The sequence below is a fragment of the Zootoca vivipara genome, chromosome 1 (assembly GCF_965207765.1).
Source record: "Zootoca vivipara chromosome 1, rZooViv2.hap1.1, whole genome shotgun sequence".
Taxonomy (NCBI): Eukaryota; Metazoa; Chordata; class Lepidosauria; order Squamata; family Lacertidae; genus Zootoca; species Zootoca vivipara.
In genome coordinates, this window is record NC_142582.1 from 128,321,142 (window position 1) to 128,347,061 (window position 25,920).

At 42.0% G+C, this 25,920-nt stretch overlaps 1 protein-coding gene across 5 annotated transcripts in view; it reads right to left on the minus strand.

The window, feature by feature from the left end:
* The window catches only part of ARID4A (AT-rich interaction domain 4A), a 61,333-nt gene that overhangs the window by 28,810 nt on the left and 6,603 nt on the right, over nt 1-25,920 (minus strand). For 4 of the 5 annotated variants that reach the window (XM_088674369.1, XM_035103943.3, XM_060271136.2 and 1 more), the window contains 6 exons: nt 17,029-17,108; nt 16,841-16,935; nt 15,016-15,148; nt 11,266-11,345; nt 9,658-9,734; nt 6,817-6,983 (listed from right to left, as the gene is read on the minus strand). In XM_088674369.1, the coding sequence (XP_088530495.1) occupies nt 6,817-6,983; nt 9,658-9,734; nt 11,266-11,345; nt 15,016-15,148; nt 16,841-16,935; nt 17,029-17,108 (632 nt within the window). Of the gene's footprint in view, nt 1-6,816; nt 7,023-9,657; nt 9,735-11,265; nt 11,346-15,015; nt 15,149-16,840; nt 16,936-17,028; nt 17,109-25,920 lie in introns of those variants that run through there. The other variant, XM_088674374.1, reaches the window with a different exon arrangement.

The following is a 25,920-nucleotide window of genomic DNA, read 5'->3' on the forward strand; positions in this document are numbered from 1 at the left end:
GTAAGAATGATTTCTGCTGAGGATATAAAAAGCAAATGCCAGTGCTCCACCAGCTAGACTGATCTCCATATCTTCACTTTTATATAAAGGATCTCTCCTGCCACATGAAACAATAGATTCTGCATTTCCTCCCTATGCTAATCTTTCTTTCTAGTGTACTTTACCTTCCAGTCTCTACCAACATTTTAATTCCAAGATAGGTCTAAAAAGAAATGCACAGGAATGCAGTTTTTATTTTAAAAAAGAAAAAACAAAGCTACCCCCCTCCCTCCTCTTTTGTTTGAAAGGCAGAAGCTCTTTGGGAGCCAAGTATCGGTTGTAAGCAACTACATATAAAAATATTACCCAGAGGTTAAAAGAAGGGGGATCGCCCTTCATTCACTTACCTGCGACAACGGTATATTTACAAATGCTAACACACACACACACACAAAAACCCAGCACAGACTGCAACAGTTCACACCCTGCAAAATGTGGCCTATTCACTCTGTATAACAACATGAGGGAGAGGGAGGGGGAGGAGGAGAGAGAATCCACATTCCACAAACGATCAAGCCCTTACACTTTGCTCAGCATTAAAGCATGTTTGCATGGAAAGTGACTCCATTTTGTTAAAAAGCCATTCTTTTTTCTGGCACAGGAACAAAAAATGTATAGATGCATTTTTAATTTATTTTATTTTGCAAGGGGGAGAGGGGAGGAAAGAGGATTACATGCATTACCACATGCATTGCTGAAGAGATCAGAAAACTTTAAAAAAATAAAAGGGTAAACCCCACCCCTCACCAAAAAAAGAAATAGAGAGAAAAAGAAAAAGCCACCCACAGGGGCCGAAATGGATTAATGGTACACCTACTGAACGCGCGAGGAGTCCTTACCCAGGTGCTGCGTTTTCCTCCCAAGTGCAAACTGGTTTTGTAGTATATATATTTGCTTTTTTTCTACCTAATCTGCTCGCGGTGCCTCGCTGTACTTCAGCCTAACTTGCAAATATTTGCGTCCCTTTCTCTCGCTGCACCGAAGCCGCTGCTATGCAGCATTGCTCCTCACCTCCTCTTCCCACGTCCGTCCAAATAAATAGGTAAATAAATAGATAAATAGGTAAATGCAAGGAAAGGGAGGAATCGGACATTACATGAGAGGAGGAGGAGGAGGAAAAGAAAGGAGACAGCCCATTTCAAAGCATCTGGTAAGCCTCCCCGGGCAGCCTGCCAAAAGCCTCGGCTCAATCGTCCCCTCTCCCCCGAGCATGCGCACTCGCAGCCAACAGTGCGTCGCCATGGCAACCCCGCAGGCAGCCTCTAAGCATGAACAGCCATTCTGTTTGCAGCCTTGCAAGACCACAGACGACAAGGGGGAAGCGAAAGGGAAACACGGCGTCGCCGCGCTTTAAACCCGGCCAAGTTTCCTCCTCGTCCAACAGGCTCAAGAGCCGCCCCCCCTCCGTGTTAGGGAGGGGGGGGATCGCAAAGTCCAGATTGCTTTTTTTAAAAAAAACCCCACAAAGAACGGCCCATTAAAAAAACCAACCAACAACCACCACCCTGTGCTTTGATTTAAAACAAATGCACACCCAAAAGCATGTAACTGCAGGATTTTGGCCAGGCGAAGTAAAACAAGCTCTTCCTTGTGGGAGGGGCGGTGCAATGCTTTGCCGCTGCGTCCCCCGAAAAAACAATGCACTGACGGCTCTGGACGTTTCCTAATTTTTTTAAAGAGAAGAACTTAAATCCAGAAATTAAGAAACACCTGCGAGTCTTCTTAAGCACACCCAACGAATCCCTGGGGCTCCTCTTGTGTTAAACAAAGACAGATGGGGTTAGGCCCCAAAAGGGCGTGACAGTGCTTGCCTGCCATGTGCTTTAAGGTCCACCAAGGATGGGGCATGGCAGCACGCAGCGAATAACAGAGGTCTCACTAACCATTGTTTCCTCCAAAATAGTCCTCATCCCCCATCCACAAAAGGCAGTCAGGCCAAGGAATTCGGGCTGCTAACCTGTGTTTATAAACTGGGCCAACTCCAATGCCATATGTGCCCATTTGTAGCAGGTGAAGCCACCCTGGTTGGTCACTCTCTAAACTGCCTCCTCAGAAATCCTGCTTCTGGCTTGAAGCCCTAAAGTGGGAACCACAAGCTACAGAAAAGGCAACTGGAGAATGAACGTGTTGTTCTCCAGATGCAGCTGGACCTCCATCTCTCATCAACCTCAATAAGCATGGCCGACGGATGGGGTCCAAGAATGTCTGGGGTCACCGGTTCCCTATCACTGTTATAGGAGGAGACCCAAGAGAGCAGTAGAACAACTGTCCCAAGAGAGACACCTGATTGGCAAGCCGAATGAAGCCTTAATTTGTTCTTCCAGTTTCTATTAAAATCACTTAATGCCCTTGAAGGGTGGACTTTGTGAAGGGAGGCCAAACTTATTTCTAAGCAGTGTGCAATGAGGTTGCAAGAGGAAGACAAGAGGAATAAAAGTTAAGATTAACCAAGGAGTCAGAAAAGCTTAAATAAAGAAATAATTGCTCATACGAGGGAGGAGGAGGCCTGTTTGACTTCAGCCAGGAATGAATTTCACAGAATGACCATCCAAGGGAACACCAGCTTGCTAAAGGCTCCATAGCTGCCAAGTTTTCCCTTTTCTCGCGAGGAAGCCTATTCAGCATAAAAGAAAATCCCTTAAAAAAAGGGATAACTTGGCAGCTATGAAAGGCTCTCTTCATGAACTCACAGGTAACACTGAACCTGCCGAGATGCATGGAATTGGTCTTTTCAAAAAGAAAAACAAACATGGCTGCATGAGAAGGCAATCACCTCTTTCAGTATTTACATTCTCTGATAAAACAGACGGTGCACCACACACCTAAGGGGTTAACACAGCAGAAGCATTAATGGTCCTGCCAGAGAGATCCAATATGACAAATGGTGCTCCTGTTTTCAGATGAACTTCAGATGCTGTTGGATCCCAACCCTCGTTGACTCGAGTCATCACGGCCAACAGTTGGAGGTGATGGGGCATTTGGAGGGCCACAAAATCCCCATCCGTTCTAGGACTTTGCAGCTGGTTAACATCCAGTTTAGACTATTCACAACTCGGTGTGCATGGGTGCTACCTTTAAAGACACCCCAGAAACTGCAGTTGGTTCAAAACAGAGGCATTAGGGTTCTTTGGTGGGGCATTTTGATCATTTTATGCCAATGCTTTAGAAATAATTTACACAGTCTTGGCACATTTTTATTTTCGCATTTTACATTTCAGGAATGAAGCTTCTATTAAGCCAAAAAGTGTTATTTTGTAAAGAAGGGAGAAGATTGCATAGCATTACGGGAATGTGAATAAGTTATGTGGTATTTCATCTCTTGCTTTATCATGCAAAAAACGAATAAGGCTCACCTCTCAATAAATTTATTTTCATGATTGTAATATATAGTCTTCCTTTTGTAAACTAATTTGTGTGCTTGGTGGTGTGGGCTTGGTATCCACAATGGTTTCTCTGGGTTGAAAATGTGTCCACAGATGACCCCCGTGGTAACTATCCCATTTACTCCACCAGTCAGCTCCAGCACTGTACTTTTCAAAAAATCAGAGGGTGTGTGAGGAGAGATCTCTCAATGAAAACTTTTTTGTAACATACCCTGGGACCATCTGGTGAAGAGTGGGCTAAAAGTATGAACAAAAAAATAAGCAAATCTTATTGGAGGGAAGTCAACAAAAATCTGCGAAAAGGAGATCAAGAACACAGTGGTAGATTTAAGTTGCATATACACAATAAATTTAAAGTATTCCCCTCCCATCTAAGAACCATCACTCTTAAAATATAGTTCCCATTATTCTTTTTTTTGGGGGGGTGTCAGGGGAGAATGTGCTTTAAATGTATTATGTGGATGCAGCCTTAAAGAGTTCTTCGAAGCCATGGTATAAGAGCAACATTATGATTTGCTGGGACGGACGGACCCCAAGCAGCTTTATTTGAAGATGCTGAGTCCACTCTTCATGGATGCAGAAAGAAAAAGTTAGAGGAACTCAAGTTTACCCTGAAGTTTATACCTTCAGTATACCCTGAAGATTGATTCCTTCACTGCTGGACAGAGTACTGAGAGAAACCACAATTGCTTGGAGTCCTGAGGCTTCATCACTGATGGCTGGGATAGGCAATAATGTAAATATAACCACATAAAATTAAGAGAAACAATAGCTATAACTATAGGGCGAAGCGGGGGATAGCTGATTCTAGGGAGTAAGGTTGGGGAACGAACATATGATCTGAACCTTGGGAACCTGAGTATGGAAATTCCTGCCTCCTCCTTGAAGCACAATGACTCTTGTGCATATCAGGATAGAAATTCTGCCTTCAATTGTCTGCAATATTTGTATTTTAGCTCTTCAGACTACACGTATTTTGCATTAGTGTGAATATAATCTGCATCTCCCCTGCAGTAACTTCAGTGAAGTGCAGCTGAGAGTTAGTTAAGTAGCCTTCAAGTGTTCTAATGCTGTCCCAAACTAAAATGAGGTTCAGCTAAAAAACCACAGACATCTCCTTGCACCTGGTTGGAAGATTCAGGAAAGACAAAAGAAAGTACATTGTACATTGTAAAACTATTGAATTCGCTCCCACAAGATGTAGTGGTGGCCAACTTTGACGGTTTTAAAAGATTAGACAAATTCATGGAGGGTCAGGCTACCAATGACTTCACATAGGGTTCTAGGTGGCCATTGTGAGAAAACGATGCTAGACTAGATGAACAATTGGCCTGATCTAGCAGGCTGTTCTTATGTACCATTGTTATTGCATGCAGAAGAAACATTTTTAAAAAGTCTATCTCCACCCCCACCCCCCCATCCTGTTACCGTTGTCTACTACCTATAACACACACACATGCATTTTCCACCTGGTTCTGCATCCCAGGAGCGCAAAATAATGCAACTTATTAAGAAAATTATGTGCAGTATCATCATAACATGCCACAGGAAAAGCCATGCTCATTCAAAATGGCCTTCAGTCTTTTTTTAAAGGAATTTTAATTTCCTGAAATAGTAACTCTCTGAAATCTTGATTTTCAAGCCTAGTATTTATCAAAATGTGCCCTCATCTAAGCTATGGAAAGTAACCTGGAAAGAAATTGCTCAAAGTAACAAATGGAATCCTCTTTCACAGGAACATGTGAAAAAGGTAAGAACATTCCTCTTGTGTTCAGTATCTGTTAGGTCAGTTTCCTACAGTTTCCAGTTGCAGTGGGGAAACCATCCAAAGATGGGCTGAAATATTCCCCTGCTACTCTCTGCATCTCTCGCACATGATCAAATAGGATATTATATGCTTTTTATTCTTGTTAGCTAGGCAGCACTTACTCCCCAAACCAGTTTTCAGACAGGGAGATGTCATATACCTCAGAGCTGTTAAAAGGAAGAAACAGCCAACCACCAGAAGGAGACATGCTTCTTAGAATGGGAGCATGGGAATCTGGAGCTTTCACTAGCTCCTTCCACTGACTTCCACTGCAAACACAGCAGATGATTTTGGTATTTGCTTCCATTTAAGTATCTATAGCTGGAGTAATAATAATAATAATAATAATAAATTTATACCCCGCCCATCTGGGCGGGTCCGCCCCCCCGCCACTCTGGGTGGCTTCCAACACACATTAAAATACATTAAAATATCACAGATTAAAAACTTCCCTAAACAGGGCTGCCTTTAGGTATTTTCTAAATGTCAGGTAGTTGTTTCTCTCTCTGATCTCTGATGGGAGGGCGTTCCACAGGGCGGGTGCCACTACCGAGAAGGCCCTCTGCCTGGTTCCCTGTAGCTTTGCTTCTCGCAGTGAGGGAACCGCCAGAAGGCCCTCGGCGCTGGACCTCAGTGTCCGGGCTGAACGATGGGGGTGGAGACGCTCCTTCAGGTATACAGGACTGAGGCCGTTTAGGGCTTTAAAGGTCAGCACCAAGACTTTGAATTGTGCCCGGAAACGTTACTGGGAGCCAATGTAGATCTCTCAGGACCAGTGTTATGTGGTCCCAACAGCTGCTCCCAGACCCCAGTCTGGCTGTCGCATTCTGGATTAATTGCAGTTTCCGGGTCACCTTCAAAGGTAGCCCACGTAGAGGGCATTGCAGTAGTCCAAGCGGGAGATAACCAGAGCATGCACCACTCTGGTGAGACAGTCTGCGGGCACGTAGGGTCTCAGCCTGCATACCAGATGGAGCTGGTAGACATCCGCCCTGGACACAGAATTAACCTGCGCCTCCATGGACAGCTGTGAGTCAAAAATGACTCCCAGGCTGCGCACCTGGTCCCTCAGGGGCACACTTATCCCATTCAGGACCAGGGAGTCCCCCACACCCGCCCGCCCCCTGTCCCCCAGAAACAGTACTTCAGTCTCTGTCACACATGCCAGGTCAAATCCTCCATCCACAATCAGGTCGTGGATGGCAGTGGTTTTGTTCATCATTGACCTGGCATTACACAGCATCACTTTCAGGTCATGTGGGTTTCCCTTGCTGATTCCAGTATCCTTCTGGTCAGGACCAGGCCTGGAGGCAGGGATAGTCCTCAAACAACGACTAAGCCTGCCTCCTCGGTAATGACATGGTCTGGTCTTAGCGTAACTTGTGGTCATCCAGATGTTGCTAGAGTGTAAATCCATTATCCCTGACAACTGGCCACGCTAGCTGTCACATCTGGAGGACCACAGGATCAATCTGTAGAATCAAGCTAATTTTTTCCTTGAAATTATTTTCAGTCATTTGAGGAGCTCTATTATATGTGGAGCATATTAAGTTACACATGTGTACAAAGGAAAGCCAAACCACTCACCACTACTTCTTCCTCCTTATGTTCTCTTTTGTCTTCCTCTTCATCACTCCCAGGCTCACCGCCATCTTCTTCATCACTGCTGGAGGACTCCAGGATTTCACGCATATCCATCTTCCAATTCGAAGGTATAACTTTCAGACTGAAGAAGACGCTCGCCTCTTGTAACCCTTCGGAGGAAAACGTCCCGTGCTTACTCATTCAAGGTACTAAGAATCAAAACTGCATTATTACCAATTGGCGCTATCCTTGCTCCTTTTTCAGCCATATGTTAAGGTCACAAATTCAATACAGTGGTACCTCGGTTTATGAACACAATTGGTTCCGGAAGTCTGTTCATAAATTGAAGCGTTCATAAACTGAAATGAACTTTCCCATTGAAAGTACTGGAAAGTGGATTAATCTGTTCCAGACGGTCCGTGGAGTACTTAAACTGAAGCGTTCATAAACTGAAGCGAACTTTCCCATTGAAAGTAATGGAAAGTAGATTAATCCGTTCCAGACGGGTCCGCAGAGTACTCAACCTGAAGCGTACTTAACCCGAAGCATGGGTGTAATTGATTCCGGAAGTCTGTTCATAAACTGAAGCGTTCATAAACTGAAGCGAACTTTCCCATTGAAAGTAATGGAAAGTGAATTAATCCGTTCCAGATGGGTCCGCGGCGTTCGTAAACCGAAGATTTGTAAACCAAGGTGTTCGTAAACCGAGGTTCCACTGTATTGGGTTATCAAGTGGAAGGTGAGACACTAATGCCAAAATAAAATAATAAAATAAAGGGGCACTTCCAAGGGGCATATACCAAATTAATCTGAAGACATGATTACCTTTCTTACAACTACTAGTAGCATAGAATTCACAACCTTCATTTAAGAGTAAATTCTTCAGTTCCTACAATGTGGAATGTTTAACCCTCAGCATTCCTTTAATCATCTTGATGTTTACAAGGCTTAGTTAAAACACAACCAAAGCTCTCACACCATAATGCAGGGTTTATGATTATTGCAGACTAGAAGAACATATTCCACACCATAAAAAGCTGCCTCAAATGAAGATTGACTATTGGTTCAGTAATGCCAATTTTTAATGGCAGCATTCCTCCATGTTTTGGGGTGCAGATATTTTCAAGATTCTTTCAACTGGAGATACAGTACTGTACTAGAGATTGGAATTAGGACTTTCTACATGCAATAAAGTGAGCTCTGCCACTAAGCTATAGCCTCCCTAACCAGATGGAATCAATTCTCCACCGACATCCCCCCCCCAAAAAGAGCAGGATTTTTCCTCCCCGCATCACCCACACACATACATATCAACTAAAATGTGGGGTTAGTTACACCAACATTTGACAAAGTAGCCCTGGACCTCAAAGCTAATACCAGAATAAATGTTTGTCCTTGGAGTCCCAAAAGCCTGTCAGGTTCTTGAGAGCATCCTAGCATTTGTGTCACTGTACAAACTTGGCTCACATGAATATAGATAACATACATTTCTGCCCTACAGTATTTTTACACTCCTATCTGATTTCACTCATAACTTGCCGCTTTCAATATATGACATCCAAGATGTCAGCACACCCTAAAACCTAGGCATTTGTTACCAGGGTATCTACTGGTAATACTAGTCTAACATCTTAAATAATGCTCACCTTCTGCAAAGAGTCAAACAATTAGTATCCCACTATAACATTCATTATCCTAGAAGTATAATACTCAAAAATTGCAAATCAAGTACCCGTGATAACCAGAAAATTGTACAGTGGTACCTTGGTTCTCGAACATAATCCGTTCTGGAAGACCGTTCAAGTTCCAAAACGTTTGAAAGCTGAGGCGCAAAGGGCTGTTTGTGAATTCAGTTGAGAAAATTGAAAAACACGCAGTGGAAGCCGTTTGACTTATGAGGCACGTTCGAAAACGGAAGCATTTACTTCCAGGTTTTCAGCGTTCAATTTCCGAAACGTTCGACAATGGAAACGTTCAAGAACCAAGGTACCACTGTATATTGCTTGACAGGGAAGATTCCTTTATAAAATCTACTGCAAGAATGGCCACATTCGTGCATTTTCCTTTCCAGCTGTTTCAATGTGGGCTGGAAACAGAAATATATGCAGCCTAACTGTTATGGTCAGATTTATGGGCTCTACTGCTCACACCCAGGTGTGCCACAAATCCTTGATTCTAGGGACACTTCTGCTGCACACTGGCCACCGAATAACCACATGGACATTTCCATTCTGTTAGGAATTCTACTCCTTGCAATCTATATGAACTGCCTACAACACTTATGTGCTTCATTATCCTTAATAGAACCTAACTACAGATTAGATGCGAACACTTTTAATAAAACAGACATGGCCCATTATCAAGAAAAGCAGCTGTGAGTGGGGACAGATAAGCAGGGTCAGGTGGGAGAAGCCTTTCACTGGATATCATTTTTCAGCTGCAACTATCCTTTTTGTTCTCACAGCACACATGCTTCCTGACATCCGTTTTCCCCCTTAGCAACACACCAGAAAAAGGCTGCTGGACAAGGGGAATCAAAAAGGGAAAGTAACAAGTGGAGAAAGTATTAAGCACCTGCCCCTCACTGCTTCATCCCTTCAGATGTCTCCCTACCCAGGCTGCTTTTCATGACAGAATTAGGGTACACACATTTGTATGTCATTAAACCCACAATCAATAACCTGTACTTTGTGAACAGGCCTGCCTTCTGGTCTCTCCCTCCCTCCCTCTGCAAGTGGATGGGCCTGCCCTGGGACCATGTGGATTCCGTCCCTACGAAAACTCTTATATTGCATAACTAATTTGCTTTCGTAAACAGTTTAAACAGTAACTTTTGAAATTTACCTTTTCTAGAAGACAACTCAGATTTTGTAACGTTTAAGATGTCTAATTCCTCAATGTCCTTTCTTGCTACTGAATAACTGCAAGAGAATTGTTTAATTGGATTAAATATGCCACATTCATTTTTGAATAACAATAATTGTTATCTTTGATACCATGCATTTGCACCGATATTCATTTTTAAACAGCTGAACAGGTTACCCCAAAGCTTAAATTTACTAAAGTTAACCTATGGGCAGGGACCATCCATCTATATGAAGATGTTTCTACATGAATTAATGCAGGTGATGCAGTGCTTCTGTCTGATTACTGTAATCTGAAATGCATGCCATACTCCTGTATGGCTCTCCCGCACCACTAATTAATGAGTTATAGGGATACATATTATAGTTGCAAGCCTTTATCAGTAAAGCAACTAGAACTAGGTGAACAGTCCATGAGGTTGCAAGTTAAGAACACTATTTTCCAATGCCATCTTATATCTGGTATGCAATAATTAAATACAAAAAGTAAAATATTATTCATTTTGTTTTCATTTGTGCCCTTTTTTCTGCCAAAAGGAAGTCCAATGCAGAAGACAGTAAGTGCAAAGCAATCAATGGGAAAATTGGGCAGCTGTATTTAACTTTTGGCGACATAGAATCATAGAGTTGGAAGAGACCACAAGGGCCATCCAGTCCAACCCCCTGCTGAGCAGGAAACACCATCAAAGCATTCTTGACATGCATTTTTTAAAATTACAAACAAAACAGAAATCATTTGTGAAAAAGCCTAATAAGTACATGTTCCTCTATAATGGACAGCATCCTTCAATGTATTTCATTTTTTTACTTGCATTCTCACAGTACGGAAGAGTTCAGATGTTCAGGCAAGGGAAATAACTGTTCACCTGAAGGCAGCTTCGTCAAGCTAAGTGTCCAAATACCAACAAGGAAGTAATAAGGTGCTCTGGGCATGGAAGTCAGCATCAATATAACTTAATCTGACATAGCTAATCATCATCATCATCATCATCATAGTCCTTAATTTTTTTGTTATTTTAAAAATAAGGCAAAAAGACAAATGTGAAATATCTTGTAACTGTCCTGGTAGGTCTGTACCCTAATTGGTTCTTTTTCAGTGGGAAGCCTTTCTGAATGAGGGGTTGGGGCAAGAAGTCTTGTGAAAATTCCATCGCATATTGTATAAAAAGTAGGAAAAATATAAGGAGCAAATGGATTGTGAGTTTTAAACACACTTCCAAAATTATTTTGGTAGCTTCACACTTAATAGCTTACAGCTGAAAATTTACATGCCACAAAGGCAAGATAGTGTTGTATATTAAACTTTAACACAAAATTGATCACCCTAGTGAAGAATTATGCTTACCTTTTGGAATACCCTAATTAAGAATATCCTGTTAAATTCCATGATCACTGGTGGAATTTAGTCTGCTACCTTAATTATGTCCTTCCTGCATTAACTCTTGACAATAGGATTATGTAGAAAAGGTTCTGACTTTGGAAGAGGGCTAAGTTAAACCACTGAACTTTAACTTGTCAGTTGATTATGTATTTATTTTGCAACACACCAAACCTGAGAGATAGAGAGATGTCTAGAAAAACTACTCACAATTTGGAATCTGAAAAAGATCTCACTAAACACTGGTCCTTTTTCACTGCAATGTCATCGCTGCAGCTGGGAGATAAGACCTGAAGTTTCAAACAGAACACATGGCATTGAGGATTTTTTAAAATTCCTCCTACTAAAGGGGGGGGGGAGGTTTCATACATCATGTTTTACCTCTGTTATGGCAACTCCTAATAGCAGCATTTTATTTTCCAGAATAAATCCACTAGATAATGACACTGTGGGGAGATAATTTTTTCTTCCATCTCTCATAATGCTGGAGATCACCCAGTTAAAATAGCAGTAAGTTCATGACAGAGAAAGCATTTCACACCATGAGCAATAAAGATATAAGAGGAAATAACAGCCTCAATATTATTATTTCTTTAAAAATTAGCAAATTCCTGGAGGATAGATGCCACATTGGTTATAAGCTATGATGGCTAAATATATTCAGAGACAATATGCAATATATCAGATGCTGCCAACAAACTTGAGGAAAGGCCACCAGCTGTACAGTCTATGTGGCATTTGGTTAGTTACTGTCAGAAAGGCAATAAGATATCTTCAAAAGGAGACTGATCTGATCCCTAAGGGCAATTATTATGCTATTACTGTATTCAGAACCCCTTACAAAACAAGACACACAATCCACTAAGTTTCCATCATTAAAATCATGTGTATATAACAACTGCAGCCAAGATCTCTACTCCCCCACCTGTACAACAAGCACAACTATGAGATTACATATGCAAACTCTAGATAATATTTTAGAGACTAAGACCTAAACCACATTTCTAATGGCTGTCATATTCGTATGGTTTATACAGTGGTGCCTCGGGTTACAAACACTCCGCTAACCCAGAATTAGTACCTCAAGTTAAGAACTTTGCTTCAGGATGAAAACAGAAATTGTGTTCCCGTGGCGCGGTGGCAGCAGGAGGCCCCATTAGCTAAAGTGGTGCTTCAGGTTAAGAACGGACCTCCAGAACAAATTAAGTTCTTAACTAGAGGTACCACTGTAGTCATATTCGATTGTTAATTCAAACATAATTCTATTGTGCTTTATGTTCGCTTGGTACGGTATGTGAATCTGGTCTGGGACCGTAATAAATTTCATCATCATCATTTGCATATGTACTCCCAAGATCAAACTTGCTCAGGTTTCACAGTTAAGAGAGATTTGATTGGGGAAGGGTCATAGCTCAGTGGCAGAGGACCTGCTTTGCATGCATCCGGTCTAATCCCAGTACTTCCAGGTACGGCAGGGAAAGACTGCCTGCATTAAACCCTCATGAATCACTGCCAGTCAGTGTAGACAATACAGGGCTAGATAGGACAGCGGTATAAGGAACTTTCTATATTCTTTGTTATCCTGGTCAGCTTCTTCAGTGCCAAGCTCTTCATCAGAAATAATTTGTTAACTTTAATGTGCAAGCATCAGGAGATTCAAGCCTATAAGTTTGAAAAGGGAAGCTTATTCATAGAGTAAAATCATCCTACTTTATTGAGGGTGTTGTCGTTTGCCAGTCATGCATTCTAAATGCACACCAGCACCACATGATCGGGCAGCTCATTCCCACTGTTTTGAGAGGCTGAAAGGACTGTACTAAGTAAACCCTCTTCTCGGAAGAGGGGATGCATGCATGTTAAACAACACCGGGGGCTATGGGAACTACTACTAAATATAGCTGCTTCCTGTGACAATGCCACAGAACCCTACTGCTTTTAAATCTTTAACTTCCTCCGATTTTGCACACATTATATATGCTACTCCTCCTGCCCCCATCTTGAGGAACTCCATGCATTCCAGCGCATTTTCCCCATTAGGAAAGTTATACCATTAAGAAAAAATTCACTGCCATGAATGCAGGAGCAAACAAACCCCTGTGTTGCACAATATGAGTCAGTAATATCAAAAGCAACACAATGTCCAGAAGCAATTACAATAACAACTATTGTTTTGTTGAATTCTTCATCAGCCAATTAGTTCAACACTCGTAATTAGAAAGATAGGTAATTTCTTCACTGACCAACAGTGACTATATAATCACATGAGCACTGCTCCAGAGTATTTTTCATTCACATGTATATTATATCTATTCGAAAAAAAGATTGGTTAATGAAGAAATTACCTATCTTTCTACTTACGAGTTACCCGGAAACACTGTTCAGCAGAGTTCAGAGTTGGACATCAGAATTGGACATTTGCTGATTATATGAAGCTTCACTGCTTGTTCTCTGCTGGGTAAAGTCTGGCACCATGATTCATTGAAGGCCTTTCAGAGACTTTCAGAGACTTCAGTTTGTTAGTTTTGATGTTTTGAATCATTCCATAAAGTTTTTCACATTGTAATTGTTTCTGGCCATCGTATTGCTTCTGATATAAATGCAGGAGCTCTAGGGATTAGCAATGCGCTATTGACCGTGATCCCTAAATCCTCAACGCTTGTCTATTAATATACATATTTATATACAAATCCAGATATTTAACTAAAAGAAGACTGACTGCCATTTGGCTCCCCCTCTCCTCAACTATCATCAGGCTGCAGCAGAAGGAGAGATAGAGACTGGGTCCATTCCATCAGGCTGCTCTAGTTCCTAAACTATTTCTACTCAAACTGAGCACTTTAATAACAACTTTGTATATTTAAGAATTGGTGCCCAGGTTGGCTTGTTTCCCCTCCCCATCCCTTTCTTGCCTATTGTTTTGTGGCTTGCAAGCCTCCAGGTAGGACTTTTTATAAACATTTATATCCTGCTCTTCACCTGAATAGGTTCTGTCGCAAGTGACATAAATCATGATGCTGATTAAAAAAACCCAGTCCAAATGACTGCACAGTGAGCTCTGCAAATGCAAAAAAGGAAAATCCTAGTGTATGCACGCATATTTTACATGTACCTAAAAGAGGAATCATAGTAAATCTAAATAAAAAGGCTGCTTTCACACAAAAAACCCACCCATGAAAAGAATGACCATGGCAAATCAAATGAGTAACACATTAAGATTTCATCTAAAGCTAAATTTTCTCCAACTTAATCATGAGTCCGAAGGTTCGACCTAAACAGGTATATCTTCCTTCTGAAACATGCTAAGAAATGAAAGCTTTTAGGTACCCACAATGCACGCTTCTTTTAGCTAAAAAAAATTATACGTCTAATTGCATTTGACGTGAACAGCATTCAAACCACATGGGAAGCACACACAGAAACCACAATTGGGGATGGGGAAGATGTATCTCCCACTGGGTTGAGCAGGGTCCCTGCCAGTCAAGTGGGATTTCAGGGACTTCTATTCAAAGTACTTAAATTATGATAATGGGCAAGGTGGGAACTAGAGGAGGTAGCCATGAAGTTATAGCAGGATCTCAGTGATGATGCAGATGTTATAGAAACAAGTTCCACAGGAAACAGCATTTTCCCCACTGAATGAATTTACCAGGAAGGTTTATAGTCAGTTAGCAGAACCTGAATGAGTACGAGTTGCACTACCAAGAATGTAAAAAAACATTTTCAACATGGACTTAATGCATTAATCCCCCCCCCAGAAGCATTTCCTTAAACTTGGGAGACCCAGGAGCATTGTTTATTTATTGCTTTATTTATTGTCACCTTTCTCTGAACAAGATCTCAAAGCTGTTTTACACTCAAATCTGGTTTCAAAAGGCATTTTGCCCCATTGCAGTTCTTCCCTTTGAAAAGCACCTGACTTTTGTGTCCTATTATAAAAGCCCCTAAATATTTCTCACTCACCAAAGCTGGATACCACTCGGCCTCCTCAGAGCAGGAAGCCACGCTGACCACTTTACCAAGCAATTCATCGTTAAGTCGTCTCTTATCGTCATCATCCTCTTCACTACTTTCTTCCTCTTTTTCATCTTCATTACTAGAGGGTTAAACATACAGTGATTTTAGACAGCCCGAATGTGGAGATTAATAGGAGCACATAACCTCGTCACAGCCTCTATATGGGCCTTGACACTTCAACAGCTCTTACTTTGCAACCTTCATCCTTTTTGCGGGAAATGGCCTAATGCAGCCGACTAAAGATTGATCCTGTGATATGTGCATTGTGCTGTCGAGAGGTGCTGGGGCTAGAATCAAGAACTCTTGCATGTGTGGTGGTGCCATGGCTGCAAGCCAGAGGGCCCATGGGGCCAGCTGGGCTCTGCTGTTATTCTCAAAAGTGTCTCAACCAACCCATGTAGCGTATACCCGAAAGGATTCCAAGTCAGTGTGGGCTTTACTTGGTGACATAGGCCCAGCAAAGACAGCTTCTCTGTGCCCACAGTTAGTTCTGAAATTCAGCACTTCCAAGAATAAACTGCCAATAATTATTGTTGCCAGGGAAGCTTGAATCAAGGCTTGAATGGAGCTTCTTAAAACACTACTGTAGTCCTTCTCTTAAAGCACTTAAGTGCTTCAACCTTATCTCCTCCTTGTCCCCTCTTATGCCCTAATTCTTGTTCTTTCCACTCAAACTTATATTCTGCTGATTTTTGTTTTGTTCTACCTCTCATATCCATGCTTTTTCTATTTTCTATTCTCGAAACAGCCTCCTCCTCTCTAACAATCAAGCTAAAACAAGGCATGCCTCTATCTAATTTTAATATGGGAGATTTAAATACAGCTTGGCTTCTATTGCCTGTTACTTTGGGGGTGTTTCTTCACATACATACTTCTATATACTTCAGAACATTTTTATGTTGTTATTTTAGGCTTTGTCCTGAAATACAGCATGTGTGTGTGTGTGTGTGTGTGTGTGTGTGTGTGTGTGTGTACACATTTTAAAATCTTTTGAGATTTAAAAACTCGAAGCCCTGTGTACCAAAAAACAGTTCAAGTCCTACACCAAGACAAGCCAGCATGCATACAAATTATTAAAAAGTGTGAATAGCTTTGCATAATTAATTCAGCTTCTGTTAATCCCTAAATGGCAAGGAGCTTTTGCAGGGTCCTGTATTCTGATAACTCCAGCACATTTTCAAGTCTGACTTCACAGCAACAGAAGGAAGAAAGTTAAAGAAGAAAAGGCTTCCAGGATGCTGAATTCCACGCAGCACTACACTTCTGCAGAATCCTAAAACCCAAGTTCCAGATGCTTCCTGTCACTGTGTTTCTCAGCCACTTCTGCAACTCCACCAAACAGTGAGATCCTCAAGGAGGATTTCAATGGCAAGTGTGCTTTCCATTTCAGAAGAGACTTGACGCAAGAAGGGACACAGGAAGCCCAAGACACTTCTCCATCTCAGAAACCATTTATACACTTTGTCCAAAGACTGTCACCTTCTGGCTTGCATCAGAAGAAATGAGTAGCCTATCCTTCTGAGGAAACTTTGTATGGTGAAAGGCAAATCTCTTGAAAATTAGGGGATTTCAGGAAGCAGTGTGTGGTATGATTGTGGGGGGAAAGAAGGAAAGTAAATTGTAATTGCACAACATTATGCTCCTTGCAAGGGAGGCACACTTCTTCTAAGCTCATCACCAAACCTGCCTTCCTCATTCCAGTCCAAGGGAAAGATTAAGTCTGAGAAAAGCCCAGTAATACTATTACCAAAATAAGGCATCACACACTCACACAGGAAGAGAGGATCTCCTTCCTCTGTTGGATTTCTTCCCAATCACCGGCGTTCCAAAGTGCTCTGGGTTTGTTAGTGGCAGTTGGTCAAGTGTCTGGGAGAGGAAGGGGAAAATATGACAACTTGCTAATTTTCCAGTTTAAAAAAAGGGTGTTAAGTTTACAGCTTTAGGGGGAAACAGCCTTACCTCACTTTCGGCAAAGTGCCTCTCTCCCTTCAGACACAACGATGTCCGTCTCAAAGTCCTTTCATCACCGTCATCAAAAACTAAACAAAGACAAACCAATAAAATTACATAAAAGGAAAAACCACTTTATTTGCAAGTAAATGGAAAGTGCAATTTATCCTTGTTATATATGAATATATTTAGAGCCCCCAATAGTCGCGCTTTTGAGCTGCTGTTACACCATTGTTTGCATTCCATCGTACACATTTTTTGCTCATTTTTCCTTATGGAATATTCCGACTAGTGATGAAAGCTTTTTGCAGTGGAACAGCATGCGAAGGACATATGCTTAGATGTTGTAAAGTCAGAGAGAAAGCACGCATGTACAAACTGAAGATCAATATGCAACGATCCCCTCAAGCAGCCAATTGGAAGCAATGCTTCACCATTCCAGCATAGTGCAACAGATCAATGCGATATAAATTTGCCTAGAGCCAGTGTGGTATAGTGGTTAGAGTGTACACTAGGGCCTGGGAGACCAGGATTCAAATCCCCACTTCCCCATGACATTCACTGTTTGGCCTTAGGTCCGTCACTGTTTTTCAGCCTAACCTACCTCATAGGGTTGTTGTGGCATTAAATGAGGAGGTGGAGAACTGTATATGCCACCTTGAGGTTCTTGGAGGAAACAGTGAAATATAAAAACTAAAAATAAACAAACATTAATTCTCCCAAGCATGCAGGGGTCAAAAATCACCTAAGCTGCAATGCATAATCATTTTTTTTTAAAAAAAAAATGTTGCCGGCATGAAATTGCTTGATGCATTTTTTTTATACAACCACTCAGGGTGGACCTACTGAAAATACGGTAGCTGTCATTACTAAATTAGGCCCATTAATTTCTCTGAGGAGAACTTGTTTGGATAAACTGTGTATTTATCTTGAGCTGAGCAAAGGGCTGCATCTCATACATAATTGTGCATGGGGAATGCAGGAGAGTGAATGTCAACTATCCAACTGTTGGAATCGCCTTTCCATCTTGACAACCCCTAGAACAAGCATTTGAACTCCTAACTGAGCCTCTAACCAAAGTCTACAACCTAAATGTTGCACTTTAAAAAACACAAGCACCTCCTTTCAAAGCACAGGAATGCTCTTTACCAGAAAACCAGCAACATGAACAAATCTACCACAGCCTAGGCTGCAGTCTCCAGCTGCCGGAGGGGGGGCGGAAGAGGAGAATGTGAACTGCAAGTAGCAAAGAACACCCACAATAAGGACAGCAGGGGGAAAAGAATGGGGTGGGTGCTGAGGGTCAAGAACGTGGTTATGATACAGTGGAAGAAACAGTGAAAAAAAACTGAGCCCTCTAGGCATTTCCTCAGTATTGCTGCTGCACATTTGTTCAGGACTGAACAGAAACCACTTCTAAGTTGTAGCAGGCAAGGCAATTGGCTTAAAGGTTAAGCAAGGATGGAAAATCTCTCTTCAGCAGCCACATGGGATTTTTCTTTCTGCCTAGGGGCAGAGGAAATGCACCACCGATCTTGGAATTGCACGGTCCCTTCATTTAATCAAAGTCCCGATTTTTGACACGTGAAGAGCTGCTGGGGTGAAGTGTTATGCCACTGATGTTCGAGCTGGTGCAGGGCTAAGTCTTCAAATCAGAAAGATTAGTTAAATGAAAGATAAGCCAAACAATGTGTTAAATCTGCTTTGATCCTGCCTTGAAGGAACTGCAGTCTACTTTTGGAGCTCAAGGCTACTTCACACACTGAAATTGGAATCTGCACAATGAGTGAGCTGTGTGTTGCCAGGTAAATAACTTTCTCCCTATGCAGGTGTGACTCGTGGGAATGCCTCATATCTTCATAAGATGGAAGTGTTTTGCTAGTGACCCTCCTGCAGCAGCACCCCTAACATACAACTCCCTGCTGCCAGAAACTAACTTTCTGAGCAGAACTGGGTGCATCAAAAACCACTGATTTTTCTAAGGGCACAGGAAAGGAAAATGGTACATAGAACTGTAGAGTTGGAAAGGGACACTGAGGGTCATCAAGTCTAACCCCCTCTAGACTCAACTTTTTTTAAAAAAAAGAATCAAAGTTGGGACTCCCAACTCCCATCATCCTTGACCACTGGCCGCGCCGACTGCAGCCGACAGGACTTGCGAGATCAACAACATCTGGAGAGCCACTGGATCCCCACCCCTGGTGCAGGTTATGAGGGCAAGGAGCCAAAAGGTAACCAAGCACCACAACTATATTTGAGCCAACATTTATTCATATACCGGCTCTCATTTTGCCTGAAAGTTTGTTCCCAGCTTGTTTCCCTCGTCTCAGCTGACAGCACAACACACCATACTAAACAGAAAAACCACAGAATTGGAACACTTAGTTCTTCGAATATATGACTATTTATGAATTAGAATAGTAAAGGGTGAATTATGAGAAATACTGCCATTTCCTGAGTCAGACGTATATGGAAAAAGCAACAGATCTAATCCTTTATCAGAAAGGATTTGAAATGGGGAGAGACATTCCTTTGATCATGGCTCCCATTGCTGGCTGTTTCTTTATGTGGGGTCCACACTGAGCAATGAGGAGAGGAAGAGGTGCTGGACCACTGGCTATCTCAATATGTGAATCTGGAGTCACTTCATACTTGGTCCCTCTATGTGCAGTTTATGGGCGACAGTGTTTCATGCCGCACACAGAACACAACATGCAGGGCCTGTTCCCTTCATCTGCCCATTACTACTGGAGACAGGTCACATGCCTGGGCTATTTTCAAACGTTACGCTTTGAGGAGGGGCAAGGACTGCACATATACAGCAGGGGTGATGTGTGTAGTAAAAACTGCTTCCGCACGGCCCTCCTGCTGCTGCAAGGAACTACAGGGTATGAACCCATCACTGTTCTACTGCATCAGTTTCCCCTATTCCAGCCAGCACTCCAGACACACTGCAGTAGAGAAAAGCAGTGCTTTCCAATGGTACTTAATCCACTTCTGTTTTAAAAAGGAAGTTCTACTTCTATCGGACATAGTGAAATCAAGCAACAGAAATTTAGTAATTTAGCATTATGCCACAGATATAGTATCTTCCATCCAATTAAATGTTCTGTTTCTATCAGTCTCACTGGTACTGCAAAGAGGGTGTTCAAGCATCTGGCTCTACACTCCTTTTTATATATTAAAAAACGCACTTCCATTGTATCACCTCCCACTCTTTCCTCCCAGCTAAGTATTCCTTGCTGTTTTAAAACTCCTTTCTTTTTAATCTACTTCACATGCAGCCTACTTCAAATTAAAGCCTCCCTGAGCATGACCTTTTCAATACACTTAACTGTTCTTAAAAGAGTACATTGTCAAGGAGCCATGAAAATTAAAGATTCCTAGAAGAACAACTGACAAGAGCTCAGCGCCACTCTTATTAGCTGCTAGTGCAGATCCAGCAGAATCCAGCCACATTTTCCCCACCCAAAAAAGAGAGAGATAGTAAATGCTAATCTGCTTCCAGGCTGCATCTTTACAATTTGCAAAGCACTTCATATGTATACACCATTAAGTTAGCTCAGTATCACCACCATTTCTACAACATTTCCCTTACTGAAACATACTAAACGGAAAGTGCAACGAAACACAGGAGAACAAGAAATGAGAGAACTGAACAAGCATTAAACATAATTGGTCCCCTTGTTTAGAAGTTTTATGTTTAGAGCAAGAGTGGACAACGTAGTCCTCGACTACAATTCCCATCATCCCTGACCATACTGGCTAGGACTGATGGGAGCTAGTGCCCAAGGACACCTGGAGGGCACCAAGTTGGCGACCCCTGAGATCTCAAAAGGACATTTTACTCTTATCACCATTTCTATATCACCAAGGCACTCAAGGCTGTATAAAAGCCTCCCCCCCCCCAATCCTACGGCACAAAAGTACACAAAAAACCAAACAAACCCTCACACAAAGACACACAAAATCCCCGCAGCAATGCTTTAAAGTAATTTAATCGAAGAGACAGCAACTGGATCATACAGGTGAAACTCGGAAAATCAGAATATCATTGAAAAGTGCATTTATTTCAGTAATGCAACTTATCATTTTTTATTTTAATTTTTGCAAATGCTTTCTTTTGGAAATTCCACAGTAATAAAACAAATAGTTACAATATTACAAAAATAAACATCGCTATTACATTTCATTAATTCCATTCCATTTATAATTGACCCGCCTAACGACAAATACTTACAATTACAACAAACAAAGGCTTGACATATCTTGCTTTGCATGTCATGCATCTCTCTCATATATTGGTTTCACCTTTTAAATTGCATTACTGAAATAAATGCACTTTTTGATGATATTCTAATTTTCCGAGTTTCACCTGTAGTTAACACATTGAGCTTTATGGTTAAGCGGATTTTAAACACAATCTCCCTATTCCCAATTCAGCATTCTAACCACTACAACACTCTGGTTTATGTGCAACAATTAGGGGACATGGGCACGCATTTCAGAAAATTTTGAGTACATTCCTGACTACAACTTTCAGTCCCATATAACAGATGATGTGTCTGAGAGACTATGGGGACACCTTTCATGTTTGTGGATGAGGGGAGAAGTGAACTCAAATCTCTTCAAGTCTGAATCTGTTGCCTTCGGAGGTTGCTGGGCTCCAGCTCCCATCTTTCCTGACCGTTGGCCATTCTGGGTGGTGCTGATGCAAGTTGGGAGTCACCAACATCAAGAGTGGCAGCTCCCTCACTCCTCTCCCAAAGCACTCACTTCAGATAAGCATGCAGCTGTAGCCAGTTATGCCTCCTAACAAGCAGTAACGATTTCCTCCGAAAGATAAGAAGTTGGATATGGCAAAATTCATGATGGAGAGAGAGAGAAGAGCTCCAAAACTCCTTAACAAGGAAGAAACAATCCAATTGCCACACAGAGTCTGAGGGCCAGCATACCTGAAGTCTCTGGCAAAATTAAAAGACGTTTATCAGTGTATGATAACACTGGTGCCCTGCTAACAACAGCAAGCTTAAACGCTGGCTCCAGCTACCTGCAGTTAACAAATAAAGGTTTGTTCATAGTAAGGAGCAAGTGTTACCTTCGCACCGGTCCAGTGTTAGGCAGGCCCAGAGGAGTTAATAGGGAAGGCCTAAGATTTTCCTTTCCTTTAAGAGTGTTTGCAGATGGAGAAAAAAGCAATTGACATGAATCTACAACATCGAGTTAAAGGTGCTTAAGGTGTCAATAGCTCACTCCATATTTTGTAGCTTCCCCCTCCCTAATCATATCTAGTTAGACCAATTTATACTATGCAGCAGTTGCACCTGGGCAATACACTAAACCATGTTTTAAGGAAGGGTAAGCAAGATGGAGGGACCCAGGTGGCGCTGTGGGTTAAATCACTGAGCCTAGGGCTTGCCGATCAGAAGGTCGGCGGTTCGAATCCCTGTGACGGGGTGAGCTCCCATTGCTTGGTCCCAGCTCCTGCCAACCTAGCAGTTCGAAAGCAAGTCAAAATGCAGGTAGATAAATAGGAACCGCTACAGCGGGAAGGTAAACGGCGTTTCCATGTGCTGCTCTGGTTTGCCAGAAGCGGCTTTGTCATGCTGGCCACATGACCTGGAAGCTGTACGCCGGCTCCCTCGGCCAATAATGCGAGATGAGCGCGCAACCCCAGAATCGGTCACGACTGGTCAGGGGTCCCTTTACCTTTACGCAAGATGGAACCATGTTGTATGACTCCCAACTCCTCTCAGCCACAGGCAGTGTGGCTAAAGGTCAGGGATTTTAGGAGCTGTACCATCACATCTGGAAGGCACTATGTTGGCTACCCGTATTTTAAGAGATAGCAGTTTAAATTTCCATTCAGGTACTGTATAGAACTGCTTTCTGTCTGTCAGCAATTAGGAGACCTGTGAAATCTTTGACCAGTGGTCCTTATGGCTTTTATTCTCTCTTTCAATAAGAAAGAACGATGAACTGCTTGCCTCCCTATCTGTCTTCCATTTTGGAGATTGGCTACCCAAGCAGGGCGTGAAGATGATCAATCACCCCTTATTTGGTATTTAAAGGTATATTGCTGCTGACCATCTTGTGGTCATGAATTCCATTTGAACTATGTAAACATTACTCCAACTCAAGTGGGAGAGACCCAAATGTCAGTATCTCTTGCAGTGTGGAGGCTGGGCTGTGTCTAAAATAGAAAATTAAAGTGCCACAGATCTTGCTGCATTCATCTTTGGGCCACAGCCAATATTTTTTAGAACTTGCTTACCAGAAGGAATGATTCTGGCTTGGATCCTAAGTAAGCCTTTTCCCAACATTCTAAAACAGGTTTTTTGAGAGTGTGAGAGACTGTAGAGAGAAATCGAGGAAAGTCTCCTCCCACTTCTGCCTGCAGAAGCATCACCTGAGCAGAACTCCACTCGGGAGAAGCTCCCACCAGCCACAACAAACTGAGCCACTGACTTCCCCTTGCATACGTGTGTCACCACAAAAAGTGTGCATTCATTCCTTAATGCTTTCCTTAGCATTTTCTTACTCTCACTACAACCAAACCAAAGTTTCATTATAAACTTGTTCAGGTGAAGACAATCATTCATTGAGGCTACAAAATTCTATCCACGTGTATTCCAGCTTAGGACAAGAACCTAGGTATCCACCTGGAAACCAGAGACCAGCTGTTAAATAGAGAAAATGCTGGTCTATTCAAGAAGCTGTTGGCCCTGCTCAATATGACAGTAAACATGGACCAGAGTGAAATTAACCAAACCAGAACCTTCATGTTCCACATAAAGCAGTGTCAGTATCTGCTTAAAGGCACACACAGAAGCTATTTCCAGAGGCAGGTAGTATTTTAATGCATATCCCTGCAGCCGGGCAAAGTACAGATACACTTTCCTGAAGCTTTTGTAAAGGGGGATGAAAGCCAAACAATTTAACACATGAAACCCTGTGAAGTCTAGTTAATACATTAAGGCTTACCAAAACACACTTTCCAGTTATAAATAAATTTTCTATTCTTAATGCAGTGCTGGAAACCGAATTTGACTGCCACTACATTCTTGTCCTTGACACTTGCATGAAATAGCCCCAGAACACTTTTAAGTCATTCTTCCAGTGAATAGTATTTACTCAAGAATTAAGTATGCAAAGGACTTGCAGAACTTCTTGAAAGAAGCAACTTACAAATAAGCCTTTGTTCAAATGGGATAAAGTTTGTTTAAAATCCATGCAGTTATCTCAACAACAATATGTAGGGCATTCTAAACTTACAAATCCTCTTTATTAAAAACAACAACATTACAACTTAATTTAAATTCCAGTGACAAATACTGTTATGTTTTATCTTCTATTTTACAAGACACTGTTAACAATTCTCAGGTGGCAGAGGACAATATGAATAAGTGAAGTTATCCAATACCAGATCAGACCACAAACCCACCTAACTCAGCATTATCTACCATAACTGGTAGCAACTCTTTATTCCTTCAGCTCCCCCCCAAAAAGGAAGGCATTTAGGGTCCCTGAAACAATTTCTAAGCTCCTGGGCCACAATTATCAGTCCAAAGACACAGAAATGCAAACATGCCAAAACAAATTCTGCCATTTTTTTTAAACTTTAGGAGTGATGCTCAGGGCAGCCAAAGGAATTATGTTCTCCAATATTTTGTTGCTATGCAAACACAATTACACTTGAAAAACACTGTCATACAGCAAACTGTTCTCAGCTTGTTAACTTATTTTAACACAGAAGTTAAAAGAAAATCCACTGCCTTGGCCTTTACCCCTTCCAGAAGCCTTGCTAGTGCCACACAAATTACTAGTCTCTCTGCTCATACATACGTATGTTTATCATTTGTGACCTACAAGGGGGAATATCCCAAAGCAATCCTTAGCCCCAATGACAAGAAGGCAAATGACTGTTTATGAGGCTATGTACAGGAAAGACAAAATTCACAACAATCCATCGCTTCTATTATCTCTCCCATTCAAAAGTATCTCCTATACAGTATGAAGGTACAGCCATTAAACATGACACTAATGGAAGTGCTGAGTGTAGCTGGTAAAGATGAGCCCTAGGGAAGTAGTTTACACTTATCTTTTCTCAACTTGTGTGCTCACTTTATACACATAGCCTGGTTTTTCCTAAGAGGCTGAGCTCCTAACCCAAAGCCTGGCATCCTCAGACCAGGGGTAGGGGACCTGTAGCCCTCCAGATGTTGTTGGAGAAACTCCCAACAACCCCAGCCAATTTTCAGAAATGATGGGAACATCTGGAGGACCAGAGGTTCTCCATCCCTTACAAAACAGAGCAGCTCCACATGAAGCACCTGTTGCTTAACCACACCACTTCAGTCTGCAGGCAGGAGAAATCTAAAAGTTGATAGTCTGGTACATTTCGGGGACCTGTTTTTAGCATAATTTGGGCATTTGTACAACGGACCCACAAGTACAATCTGAAGTAGTACAATCCATCTACTGATCATGGATTAACTCAGCAACCCAGCAGACACTTTTGATGTATTGCTTTTTAATGCTGAAGAGACCACTATGTAAGCAGCATGGACCTTTTTTTAGCCCAAGGGTCACACTCCCCTCTGGGCAACCTTATGGGGGCCACATGGCAGTGACAGGCAGAGCGGAGGCAATACTAGGTGCAGCAATAAATGTGTGTTGTTGTTTTTTTGCTTCTGCAGAGTTGGTTCACACTCACATCCCTCTCTATCCAAGAAAGCAAGTATTATTATCACCATCAGAGTTCAAGGACACATTACAGCCAGGCAAAAGGACTCATGCAGGGCTGGCGAGGGGTGTGGCTTGAGGTATTTTAGTTGGCTCCATGTCCTCCCTCCCAGTTCTAAGTCATTGTTAAACATTTGGCAATATTCCTCTACACAG